We start from the raw sequence: 12,613 nt of genomic DNA, 5'->3' as shown, positions 1-12,613 counted from the left end.
CCCCTCCAACAAAAATATTTATTCAACACTTATGCTTATTTTGTATTATTATGGGCAATTCTACCATTTCCATCTAGCAATGGAGAAACCACTGTTAGGATTACTTTTGTTCCTAATACATTTTAGTAAATCTCTTTGTTATTGTCCTTAACACTGCTGGCCATAAAGGTCTACTTGTATCCTTTTGCTTCCCTTATCAATTTTCTACAATTCATGTTTCTAATTTATATTCATTGCTATAAATGTCCCCTTTATCTCATTTGTTTATATTATGTATATATATATAATTTTTTATAGCTTCTTTCACTTCCCCTCTAAGATAAGTTGTTTTTTTGATCAGTGAAGCCTTCTTTCTTGATTGTGGAATTGTGGCTTTTGGGGCATCTAGTAAAATATTTTCTTAAACAGTTCCCAATTATCATTTACATTCTTCCATTCACCTTTTCACCTTTTCATTCTGTTGTGTTTTTGGTAAATAATTTAAAACCAAAACTTATTTTTAAGTTAGTTTTAAAATTATTTTTTAAAATTTGAAATTATGATTTTTAGTTAAAAATCCAATCTGTGATTAAGATGACCCATCAAAGATGGCAATACAAAAAATCAAAAAGGTTATATATATATATAATATAGTAAATGAAAATATATGTTCTATGGACATTTTTAATGAAAATGTAACTTTTTGGAAATTTATATACATAATGAAAAGTTCCATTTTTAAAAAATAGTCAAATGTCAAAGAAAAAATATTTTACAGAAAATAAACTCTTGCTTTGCCACCAGCTTTGGCTGACCTAACTCTTTGCCAAACTCCTCCCACATCCCCAAACCTCCCCATTCTTATGAGAATTCCTCTGCTACCTCAATTCACCTGACTGATTTATCTATTTAAATAGCAGGGCATCATGTAAGCTGATCAGTGAACAGTCTGGGCAGCTCTGTATAGTCATACACTCTAGCCTGCTCTCTTTTTTAAAAGTGAAGAGTCAATTTCCTCATGACCATATATGACAGTATATGTACAGAGCAGTTAACCACCCATGGACAAGGGTCTGTATACACAGCAATTAAAAACTGGCAGCTGGCCCAGGCCAGCTGACTCAGGCTTGCGGGTCTTGGGCTAAGGGGCTATTTAACAGAGGTGTAGATGTTTGTGCTTGTGCTGGAGTCCAGGCGCTAGGATCCTGTGACGAGGGAGGGTCCCAGATCTCGTGCTGCAGCCTGACCCTGAAGGTCTACACCACACTTAAACAGACCCTGAGCCCGAGCCTCTTAGCCGGAGTCAGCTGTCACAGGCCAGCTGGGGGTGTCTAACTCTAGCGTGGACACACCCGTAGTGTGTACACACATACAAACTCTCCCGACTTCCCTAAAACTCCATGTTGCAGTGTGCTCAAAACATGTGCAGGATTCTGCCAAAGTTTAGGGTGGAAACTTGTAGTGCTGCAAAATATTTAAAAAGCTTTAAAAGCTTTTATTTCTGTCAATCTAATTCTTTGCACCAAGCACCGAGTTTTTACTAGACCCTGATGGAGGAAACAGCCAAATTTGAAGAAGGAAAAAAGATTATAACAGCCTCGGGGTGATTCTTTATTTTAAGATCTGTCTGGGTCACAAACCTGCCTTTCACTTGATCTGGTTTTTATAATTGCAGCTCCTCAAAAAAAGGAGAGAATTAAAATGAATTTTAATGTTTAAATTGTCAGGACTCCAACTAGTTCCAGGAATGTCTGACAGGTGGAGTTCGAATGAGAGCTAGACACCTCCTCCCCCTCCCCCAACCTGAGTTTTCTGTCTGAATTCCTCTCTTCCCCCCCCTCTTTAAAATGGTTTAATCTGAGCCAGCCCCTGCGCTAAGTATTTCACTGCTGAGATTGTTCTAGGACGTAGTGATTTCCCAGAGAATTCTTAACGAGGGCCCTGTGCTTTGCGTGTGAGTGCAGTGATGAACAAGCCACCTGAATCAAGGATTAGTTCTCTAAACCGAGTATCCGCGGGTAGCCGTGTCAGTCTATATCCACAAAAACAACAAGGAGGCTTATTCCCAAATAAATCTGTTAGTCTTTGAAGTGCCACCAGACTCCTTGTTGTTTCTCTAAAAAGTTGGGTCTCAACTTTTTTTCATTTTCAAATGGAGGTGTGGACCCCTTTGGAAATCTTCCACACATAGTCTGAGGATCCCCAGAGGTCCGTGGACCACAGATTGAAAACCATGGTTCTATGGTAACAACAACCTTTTGCAGACTCCTTAGCCATAGTCTGCAGATCCCCAGGGGTCCGTGGACCCCAGGTGAGAACCACTGCTCTAAAATTCACTGTGGTTCCAGCAGAGCCCATTGTTCCCTGAGCATGTTTATCTAAGTGACCCTTCAAGCTTCCCAAGGAACTAAGACTAATGTGCTCTTTACCCTTTGACTTTCTCACCTCAGACCAGTTGCCTATGGCCCATTGAGCAGGACAGAGGATATCCCTATTACAGGGCGCAGTGGCATCTGGCTTGGAGAGATGCTGACATTGTGTGTGCTGCAAAGCCCGCTGTTCATCCAGCCACACACTCTGAATGCAAAGGACCGTCCTCTTCATGAGCCCAGCTTCGCCACAAGTGGCAGAGCATTTCTGCCACTCGCCAACCCACCACCTAGGAAAATGAAAGGGGAAAAGGTGGGAGCCGAAGTGAGCACTCACATTTGCAGGTTTGTTGTTAGTAACAGTGAAATATCTATCCTCCTTGTTATAGAGAAACACTCAGTGTTACAGAGATGTTCACAGAGATGTCTCCACGTTCTGAGCTGGATTTCAAACACTCCAATCTGCGCGGGCATTGGGAGGCTGGAGTGTGGTTTACGTGTAAAGACAGAAGCCATTTACAAAGCAGAGGCTAGTTGGGACTGCAGCAGCCTCTCCTGCTCTTCTGTCTAGAGGTCAGAGGGGCCACTATAAAGGTAGGGGTCACTAGCGAAACTTGGCTCATGATCAGGGTTTTGGATTTCAACCTCCCCAAAAGTTCAGGGCATTGGGATTCAGGATCTGTTCTTGAGATTATCTGCAGTACTGTGTGGCATGAGTTGTTATCTATAGAGCAGCATGCGAGTTCATGGCCTTTCCAGCAAAGCCTTAACCCAGGGGAGCTCAGACCTGGATCCTCTTAACTTCCAGTGACTTCAATAGGAATTAGGCACCTAAATACCTTTGAGGATCTGTCTACAGGCCCAAGCTGCAAATGCCTATTCACATGGACATCAATGAGGCTCTGCATAGGAGCAAAAGGTCTCTTGTATGGATCCAGTTGCAGGACTGGGGCCATAGTTCTTACTAGAGGCCAGGGTGGAGGGAGTCGGATGCAGAATCATGGAGTCCAGTGGTCACTTTTATACAGACAGGACAGCGCCCAGGCTGCTGTAGGTCAGCGTAGATCCACTGACTTCAGATGCTAATTTGCACCCGCTGAGACTCTGCCCTCCTGCAGCCCCTCTGTTAAAGTAGGGAGAGCATCTGGGGCTGGGTGAATGAGAAGATGGAAAAGCAAAGGAAAGCAAACCTGGCCGGGCAGGGCTCTTCACTACACGTCCGCTGCCTGTCGTCGGGTCGGGTCAACGAGTCACAGTACCGCTCGTCCACTAGTCCAGCCAGCTGCTCAACACAGTGCACGATCTGCCTCTGAACACCTGGCGACAGAGAGAGGCAGCAAACGCAGGTTCAGTGTGGCAAGCGGGGCCCTCACTGAAAATGGCTTTGGTGTGTCAAGAGCTGAGTGTCTGAGCTGCACACCTGCAGGGAGCTGTTACAATCAGCCCCCTTTATAGGGGGCTTGAGACATGGAATGTTATAATTAAGTGGCCTCGGAATGAAATGATTTGGGCCTCAGGTCAGCAGATGTCAGGCTTAGATTGCAGCGCTCCGAGACACACATGCACAGCACATATCATAAAGTATTAACAACCAGCGCCTTTGTCTGAGCTTTCCCTTTGCTAGCCATTCTGCCGGCAGCTCCCTCCCTCAGCTCCTTAATTTAAATCAACAAAAAAAGTAGCCTGTAAAAAGTAAAAAATTAAAGAGGATAATGCTGCTTATGTAGAAGGAATAAAATGAACTCCCCACAATAGCTCCTTTAAAATGGTAAGCTACAAAACCACCAGTCAGGCACTGGCATTGTGTGGTTTTTATTCTCTTGTTTCAAGGTGTTTGGCCATTAAAAATCCACTGCTAACATGTTACAGGAGGGCCCCGTATAACCTGACAACTAAGAAGAAAAGAAAAAAAATCCTTAAAAATTAAATGACGTGAAAAGTCTGTTTCTGCAGAGTTTGTCCGTGATGCCTGCCCAGAATCTTTCATACCGTTCATGAAACTCACAAACGGTCACCTTTCTGCTCAGCAGCCACTTAATTTTGTCCCTCTCTCACTCATCTGCACTGGCACAGCTTGTCGGAGGAACAACGCTTGCATTGTCTGTGGATGTGAAAAGGGCAGGAGGAAACCCAATACATGATATGTTATCACAATCTGATTTCTGGAACTGCACAGTGCTGGAAGAGAATCCTGGATACACATCTCCCACTGGTTGGTGCAGCATAGAGGTGAAGGGTTAGAAAGAGTACCAATCCACCCAGGGCACCAAGTCTCTACTATACAAAACACACAGCAGGCAATGCAAGATTTTCCCCAGGGAAGCGGGATGTGTTATCTGTTCGGCCGGATGAAATAAATTCTTAGATTCTGACTTTAGATCCAATCTAGGGCACTCCAAGCAGAAACCTATAGATCAAGGGTAGAAAGATCTTCTAAATGTGTAGCTGTCAAAAAAAGAAAGAAAGAAAAAGAATAAAAGAAAGAAATGTGTCAGATTATACGTTGCCAACTCACTTTCAAAGCTCAGGGTGGTCAGGAAATAACATAGAATAAGCAAGGACATTTAAGTTCCCTGGTCCCTTGAATACAGTAGGTATTTAAACAAATCAAAGGTTGCCCAATAACGCAAAATGAATATAATTCGCCTCATTACACTTTAACCTTCACTCTGAGTGAAACTTCACATTCCATGTGTTCTGTTCATCCATTCCGAAAGAGCGAAGCATACATTCCTCAGTCTAGCTGACTTTTCATCGAAGTGTAGGACTCGAAGGGACCTCAGCAGGTCATCTAGTCTAGTCCCCTGCACTCCAGGCAGGACAAAGTATTGTATTTCAGTTTAAGGAAAACAAAGAAGAAAGAGCAAATATCAAGTCTCCAGGAGAGAATGAATACCGGTACAGTGGCTCACTGCACAGTTGGCTCTGCAGCAGTCAGAGAGGCCACTCTGTTTTAAAGTTCCAGCACACAAAGGAGATGACTGCTACTCTCTTCTTTTAGCTGCACAAGTGCAGGTGTAGCTAATGGAAAAGCTCTCTGCAATGTGGTTTAGCAATCAGGTAAATTACACACGGCCTCTGCATAAACGGACTCTCTCAATACCAAGCGTTTCTGAACAGTAGAGACTCAGACACAATGTAGGTAGCACAATCTATACCTGCCACCATCTCCATCTGACCCCAGAGGAAAGGCTCACCATGTCATGTGTCTGGTGCAATAATAAGGGTATTTCTGTAACATAGTGTAATTATGATAACAACTCCAGTGGGGGAGTGCAATTTTCCCTACATTAAATCCTGGCCCCACTGAAGTCAATGGGAGTTTTGCTTAATTTTTCGGACCCTCCAGCTTATTTTAACACAATTGTTTGCATGAACAAACATGTATCTATCCACTTACTCATAACCTTGACTAGCTAAAATAGGAAGCATCTGGTGAAAGGATAAGAAAGATCCCCTGCTGACTCTTCCTGCAATGGGCATGTTGTTCATTATTACCTATGACAACATTGTGTATGACAAACTTCATTTCCTTTCAATTATAAACAGTTGAAACATTAAAAAAAAACACCAAAAAACCAGCTGTGAACCAGTCTCTCTGCAGGTGCGGGGAGCTGCACCATTCGAGGAGCTGGAGGGTTTCTCAACTTGCAATCATGGAAAGTTTTTGCTCCTCTGTATATATTGCCAGTTGTAAGCAAGGCACCATGCTAATCCACACTGATTATGCCTCAGCTGGAGTTGTATGTCCAGTTCTGGGCGCCACATTTCAGGAAGGATGTGGATGAATTGGAGAAAGTCTAGAGAAGAGCAACAAAAATGATTAAAGGTCTAGAACACATGACCTATGAGGGAAGATTGAAAAAATTGGGTTTGTTTAGTCTGGAGAAGAGAAGACGTGGGAGGGGACATGATAACAGTTTTCAAGTACACAAAAGGTTGTTATAAGGAGGAGAGAGAAAAATGTTTCTCCTTAACCTTTTAGGATAGGACAAGAAGCAATGGGCTTAAATTGCAGCAAGGGTGGTTTAGGTTGGACATTAGGAAAAACTTTCTAACCGTCAGGGTGGTTAAGCACTGGAATAAATTGCCCAGGGAGTTGTGGAATCTCTATCATTGGAGATTTTAAAGAGCAGGTTAGGGATGGTCTGATAATACTTAGTCCTGCCACGAGTGCCGGGGACTGGACTAGATGACCTCTTGAGAGCCCTTCCAGTCCTACGATTCCATGATTCTATGAACATCCACAACCCAAAACGGCACCAGCCTTTCCGCCAGCCATATTCTATTTCAACCTCATGTCTGGTTTGTTGCCCACTGTCACCTCTAACACCCTCAGCATCTTGACTTTCTAGCTGTCTCCCTTCTATCAAGTCTAAGAGTTTGCAATTATTTCCCCCTAAATGTACAGGTTGCATGTTTCCTAGTTGAGTTTCAATTTATTATTTTTCTGCCAGTGCTTCAAATTCCTCTCACCTGGCTCACCATCATTTGGCTGCTTCTGTTTGTTTATGCAGAGCTAGCCCACACATTAGTTGGGTGTTTTTTTCCCCTTATGAAAAATCTGTGTGTTCAAAACCAGCTAAGGACCCCAGCATCTCGCAGGTAAGCAGAGAGCTCAGCTTATCACGGGAGCTGTGTGCCAGCCCCCCATCTACTGACGGATTTGCTAACCTCACCAATAAGCATTGATATAAACCAGTGTGAGAGATGGTGTAAATTAGCACAGCTGCGGTGAAGTGACCGGTGCTCTGCTGAGTTACACCAGGTGAGCACCCCTCACTCAGTCACCTACACTAGATTCTTCACGCAGCCTTGGTCGCCTCTGAAACGACAAAGGCCCTGGCTCCCACAGTAAATGCTTGTTAGGCCCAGACCACACTCCATAAACTGCAGGTTACAATAAAAATAAAAATCCCCAGTTCAACACCTGCTTGCTTTGTCCCCCTGGAGGTAACAAAACCTGGCCTGACACGCAGATTTCATTTCCCCGAGGGGGTGACCTTTGCCCTACAGAGCTGGACCAGTGAATTTAATAGGATCACAAGATGGTGTCACACTGTTTGCACAAGCAGTCCCATTAACAGCATGGCTGGCTTACCCTCTAACCTTAACCTCTTTCCTTAGCTGGGAAAGAGAGTAATTCATTACTACATGGGAACTAAAACAGAATGTACTGCAAGGTACAAGGGTCTGAAATTACTAGCATGCGAGCATATTGTTTCAGAAACGTCACTATTTATCAATTATCAGAGGGGCAGCTGTGTTAGTCTGTAGCCACAAAAAAAACGAGGAGTCCGGTGGCACCTTAAAGACTAACAGATTTATTTGGGCAGAAGCTTTCGTGGGTAAAAACCCACATGTCTTCAGATGCATGGAGTGAAAATTACAGATACAAGCATAAATATATTGGCACATATTATGCCTGTATCTTTAATTTTCACTCCATGCACCTGAAGAAGTGGGTTTTTACCCATGAAAGCTTATGCCCAATTAAACCTGTTAGTCTTTAAGGTGCCACCAGACTCCTCACTGTTTATCAATGTACATGTTCCTTTCAGCCCCTTTTCCCAGAAGCTACTAGAGCCAGAAAGGAACATGTTTTTGGACATGGAGACACTTCCTTGGTGTAAAAGAATAAATAAATCAGCAGTTCACTGTGCTCAGTAAGACCAACCAGGGCTTTGGAGTCTTTCTGAGAAAGGTCTGGAGTACAGAACAGCCAGGTGGGCAGGACAAAATGCTAGTAAAAGTTGAAATGATCAATACACATTGCAGGGAACGTTGTCATGCCCTTGTAGTGGCTGGTCATTTTCTGCTCGGTAAATTCAGGGTGTAGAAATGGACCCAGGACTCTAGTGTTTGAATCAGAGCAGCCAGGGGTGGTGATGGAAGAGAGGGATCTGGGAAGCACAAAGAAAGAGGAAGCACCATTTGCCACCTGCACTGGGTTGATAAGAAATGGGTTAGATGTTCTGTGGGTATAGCTATAGGGTGGACAGTTAAGAAGAGTAAGGTGAAAATGACGAGTTTTAGTGATCACAGGTGAGAACAACAGACCAGTAAATAACTCCTCTGTGTTTCTATAGCACCTTCCATTTGAGGAGCTCAAAGCACTTTACAAACACTAATCAATGGAGTCTCCAAAGACCTTTTAGTGGGTGTGATTATTAGCTCCATCCTCCAGACAGGGAACCTGAGGTTCAAGAAGGTTAAGTGATTTGTCCCAGAGCTGGGAACAGACACCAGGTCTCTTGACTCCCACTTCTGCCCTTGAACCATAGGCTCATCCTTCCTCTCTTCCTGTCTACGCTGTGAGTAGAAATGATTTCATCAGAAAAGCACGAGCTTGTCAAACCACTGAACTGCAGGGTAGAGATTAAATCACGTCAAGAACTGTTGCTGGACTCCGATAAACTTTGGCAAGGCCAGGTTACTTTAATCTCAACTAACTGCAATGAACCTCATGGGCCTTCTCTATGCCACAATGGCTTATGATCTATCTCTGTGTTTAAACAGTTCAGAGCAACAAGCCTGGTACAAAACAGATGTGTTCTCTTTGCTAGCAAGTTGCAGCCATTGCCACATTCACTCGGTGATGCCTCAGTGCTGGTATTTCTGGCCTCTGACTTGTGCCTTTCATCTCATATATACTGGCCTGTGGCATGGCTGGATGAATTAAGCAGGGAGGAGAGGCAGTGAATAGCTTATTTGGACAGACAAATGTTTTATACTCAACAGAGACAGAAAAGAAAATGCAGAAAAATTATCTCCCTCAGCGAAGAGTCCAATGGAATTTACTAGGGACGAACCCAACAAGGGTCTATAGAAATTATGCTAAGTACATACAGGGCCAGGTCCTCAATGTGTGTAAATAGTGTAGCTCCACCGACTGACAATGAAGCGCTGCTGATTTACACCAGTGGGTGGGACACAGACTTTTAATAGAGAATTAAACCGTGTCCTTTTGATCAGTTTTTGAACCATCCTAAAAGAGTGTGAAATAAAATAATAAATAATAATAATAATAATCCCCAGCTCTTAGCTAGCACTTTTCATCATCAGAGCTCAAAACAATTTACAAAGTATCATGTCAGCATCATTATCATGGTCCACGTGTGACATATGGGGAAACTGAGGCACAGAGCAGGGCCGTGACTTGCTCAAGGTCACCCAGCAGGCCAACAATAGAGCCAGGAAAGAACCCAAGTCTTAATAAATTCTATAGGGCAGTTCAGAGAACCTACAGAAAGGCTGTTGTTTTCTGCTACATTTTCTAGAGTTTTTCCAGGCATGTGAGATGAGAACTTAGTGGGGTGTTAGAAGATGTTCTGGGCTAGTTTTTGCTCTGGAGGTCCATCCAGCTGTAGGGGTGTTCCATGCACAAAGCCTCCAGGAGAGCCAGGAGAATCTGGTTTCTGGCTTGTTGTTTGAGAGGGTGCACCTATGCTCTCCCTGGGAGGGCCCAGCTCAACGAACCTTAGCTGGGCAGATCTAATCCCCTTGCTTTAAGCTCCCTCTGTTCCTCTTGACGGGGAATTTAGGGCTAGCAGTGGTGTTAGACTCATGTAATTGTGCTGCCAGAATGCAAGGGCTGGCATGGCCCCTGGCCCTAGCTCATGGGAGGGGTTGGAAAAAGCAGAAAGTGCCTCTGTGCTGTACAGTTCTGTACAGAGGTGAGGTATGAGTGAGCCCTAGATATTTGTATTATTTATCATTAATCATGTTTACTACAGTAGTGCCTATGGGTTAACCAAGAATGGGGCCTTGTTGAGCGGAAATGGCAGTGATTCTCAAAGGAGCGCTTTCAATCGTATAGCCTGCCTCGGGGTCTCCAAATAAACCGGCCCAGCGTAAGACAGCTACCGCAAGCCTACTGTAAGCAGCGGACTTTACTGCTGTCCGAGTGGGGGTGGAAGATCTCACCCACGTGTCTGCTGTGAAACGCTAGCCCCCTCTAGTCGCACTATTGTTACAGCTGAGCTGAGTGGAAACCATCAGTACCAGTGATTTTGGTGAGTTGCTGCAGTGTTTGACTGTGCACAGGGCTCGCTCTTTGGTTCTGCTGTGGCTAGGGCCTATCTACAAGCTGTCAAAAGCATCCAAGATGCCCTGCAAATAAGGAAGAGATGTGGAGGCTCGTTTAGTGTTCGAATGACAACCATGCTCCAGGCACCCACTAGCATGCAGCCCTGACATCTCCCAGTTGGCAGGCCGGTAGCCTGCGTCTGTGATTGGATATCGGTTTTTTACAGATGTACTTTTGGCAACAGTATAAAAAAAAAGTCTGACTGGCAAGAAGCCAGCTCCTGCCCTGTTGACACTCTCAGCGAACGGCTAAATTGTCCGACCGCACTTCCTGCGTCCCTCTGGCAGCCCTGGTGGGGAGACGCAGCTACGGGGGACCTCGCATTCCACAAGCAGCTTTGACACCCTTTTTTTGAATTCTTGCCGTGCGCACTTCTGCCGTGCCTGTGGAGAGCTGTAACTAACGATAAAACCAAGATGCTGTGAAGTCCGGCGGCAGAGGGAATTCCTGGACTCTGCTGAGAAGAGGAAACTCCCAGACCACTGGGCTCAGCTTTGTCAGTGAGGATTTTCGGAGGGTATCTGGCGCTGGTGAAATGTGTGAGGTTGGCAGCCCTGGTGTCTGAAGGCCTGTTTATTTACAGGACAAGCACAGCACAAGCCTTCCCACACCACTGTGCTCTGACCCTGAGCTGCCGGAGCCTTGTCCAGACGAGGGGAATTTTGCACAAATTGTTGCTCTCAGTCCCCTTGCTATGTGGCATGATGCTTCCAGCATCATGGTGGGCAGGGGAGAGCCCTGGGTGCCATCAGACTGCCGTTCCCACTCCTGTGCAGCGGTGCAGCCCCCTAAAATGCCAGCCAGTGCAGCTGACATGCGCAAGCCAAGTGGGAAATAAGCTATGCTGGGAGTATGACTGATGCAGCTTCCCCCATGCAGCAAGGGAAAGGAAGGGAGAGAACTGTAACTCCGAGGGCAGATGGTGACACTGCAGCCTAGCCCTATGGCATTAGATGGTAGTAGTAAATGCCCTCTCAGACCGCCCCCATGGAAATCAATGGGCCTGATTCCGATTTCACACCACTTTTACATCTCCATTGACTTCAACAGAGTGACTCCTGATTCACTCTGGTGTAAATAGGATCAGGATCAACTCAGTGGGGCAGGTTGGACAGCTGTGACTCTGTCTGACCATCTTATTTCCTATTCCTTCTATTTTGAAACATGATAAATTAAAACAAACAAGCAAATCCCAAAGTGAAACTGGTTATAAATAAAAATGAGTGAGCTAAGTTCTCTCTCTCTCTCATCTCGATCTTTCATCACACAGCAGTGAGCTATTTGAGGCATTAGTCCCAACCAAGTGGAGAACCAGTATAAAAATCTAGGGTTTTGAGATGTGCCACGAGCCTTCATGTTTCAGGGCATACGCCGACCTCTAACCATTGGGGGCTAGGTGGAAACGTTATTACGGATTTACTCAGTGCAGAGTTTCTTTGGCTGAAGCAGCTGGCGCAGGCCACTAGGTTACATTAAGAATTAGGAGTTGTAGGGATAAAGTTTTCTCAGATGGCAAAAGCACCTTTGGACTGTTGGAAATGTAATCTGCCACGTGTGTGTGTGTGTCTTACCCGCCAACCCTGCTCCAGTTAAGGATAATGGCAAACCTCTCCCATGAACTTCAGCGGGAGCAAGGATTGGGCCCCTTTGTCTTTACATATTTGGGTCAGATACTTTATTTTTTACATTTATTTAAAAAGAGAAATAACCACTTGGAAGTTCCAAAAATATTTACAAGATGTGTGCCTAATGCCCTGTGAGATTACTGTCCATACATCTCAAGGTACCAGTCTCAGGGGAGCTATAAGAGATGGCTATGCAGACTTTTTTTAAACCTTTTCAACTGATTACAAAAATGATTCAGTTAGAAACAGATTTCTTAGAACCCACTGCAGGACAGGAAAAAATGTTTCTTTGGAGAATGAAGGTGCCTTGGTGCGTAAAACATAAAATTCAGTTAAAAGAATGGAAATGGGTGAGCGCCCTGACATAGCTGATCATTAAGGCGGGTTTTAATATGTCCTTTCAAAATAAAGAACGTGTGCTAGGCAGCATTTCAGCTTCTAATGACTTTCCACAGGGATTAGTGGACACACAAATGCTTTGTGTGTGAAGGACAAAGAGGAAAATCATGTAAGATTTTCCACAAACTTTCCATGTACCCAGGTCACTGAAT

General features: G+C 44.6%; 1 protein-coding gene across 1 annotated transcript in view; it reads right to left on the bottom strand.

Annotated features, from left to right (window-relative positions):
• Positions 1 to 12,613, bottom strand: part of ADAMTS7 (ADAM metallopeptidase with thrombospondin type 1 motif 7) — a 143,178-nt gene that overhangs the window by 56,230 nt on the left and 74,335 nt on the right. The window contains exons 17-18 of the mRNA XM_084642522.1: positions 3,539 to 3,665; positions 2,425 to 2,638 (exon numbers count right to left, since the gene is read on the bottom strand). Coding sequence (XP_084498648.1) covers positions 2,425 to 2,638; positions 3,539 to 3,665 — 341 coding nt within the window. The remainder of the gene's footprint in view (positions 1 to 2,424; positions 2,639 to 3,538; positions 3,666 to 12,613) is intronic.

Source organism: Lepidochelys olivacea (assembly GCF_965140295.1).
Source record: "Lepidochelys olivacea isolate rLepOli2 genome assembly, chromosome: 10".
NCBI lineage: Eukaryota > Metazoa > Chordata > Testudines > Cheloniidae > Lepidochelys > Lepidochelys olivacea.
The sequence above is the reverse complement of the archived record's forward strand: the minus strand, read 5'-3'. Positions and strand labels throughout refer to the sequence as shown.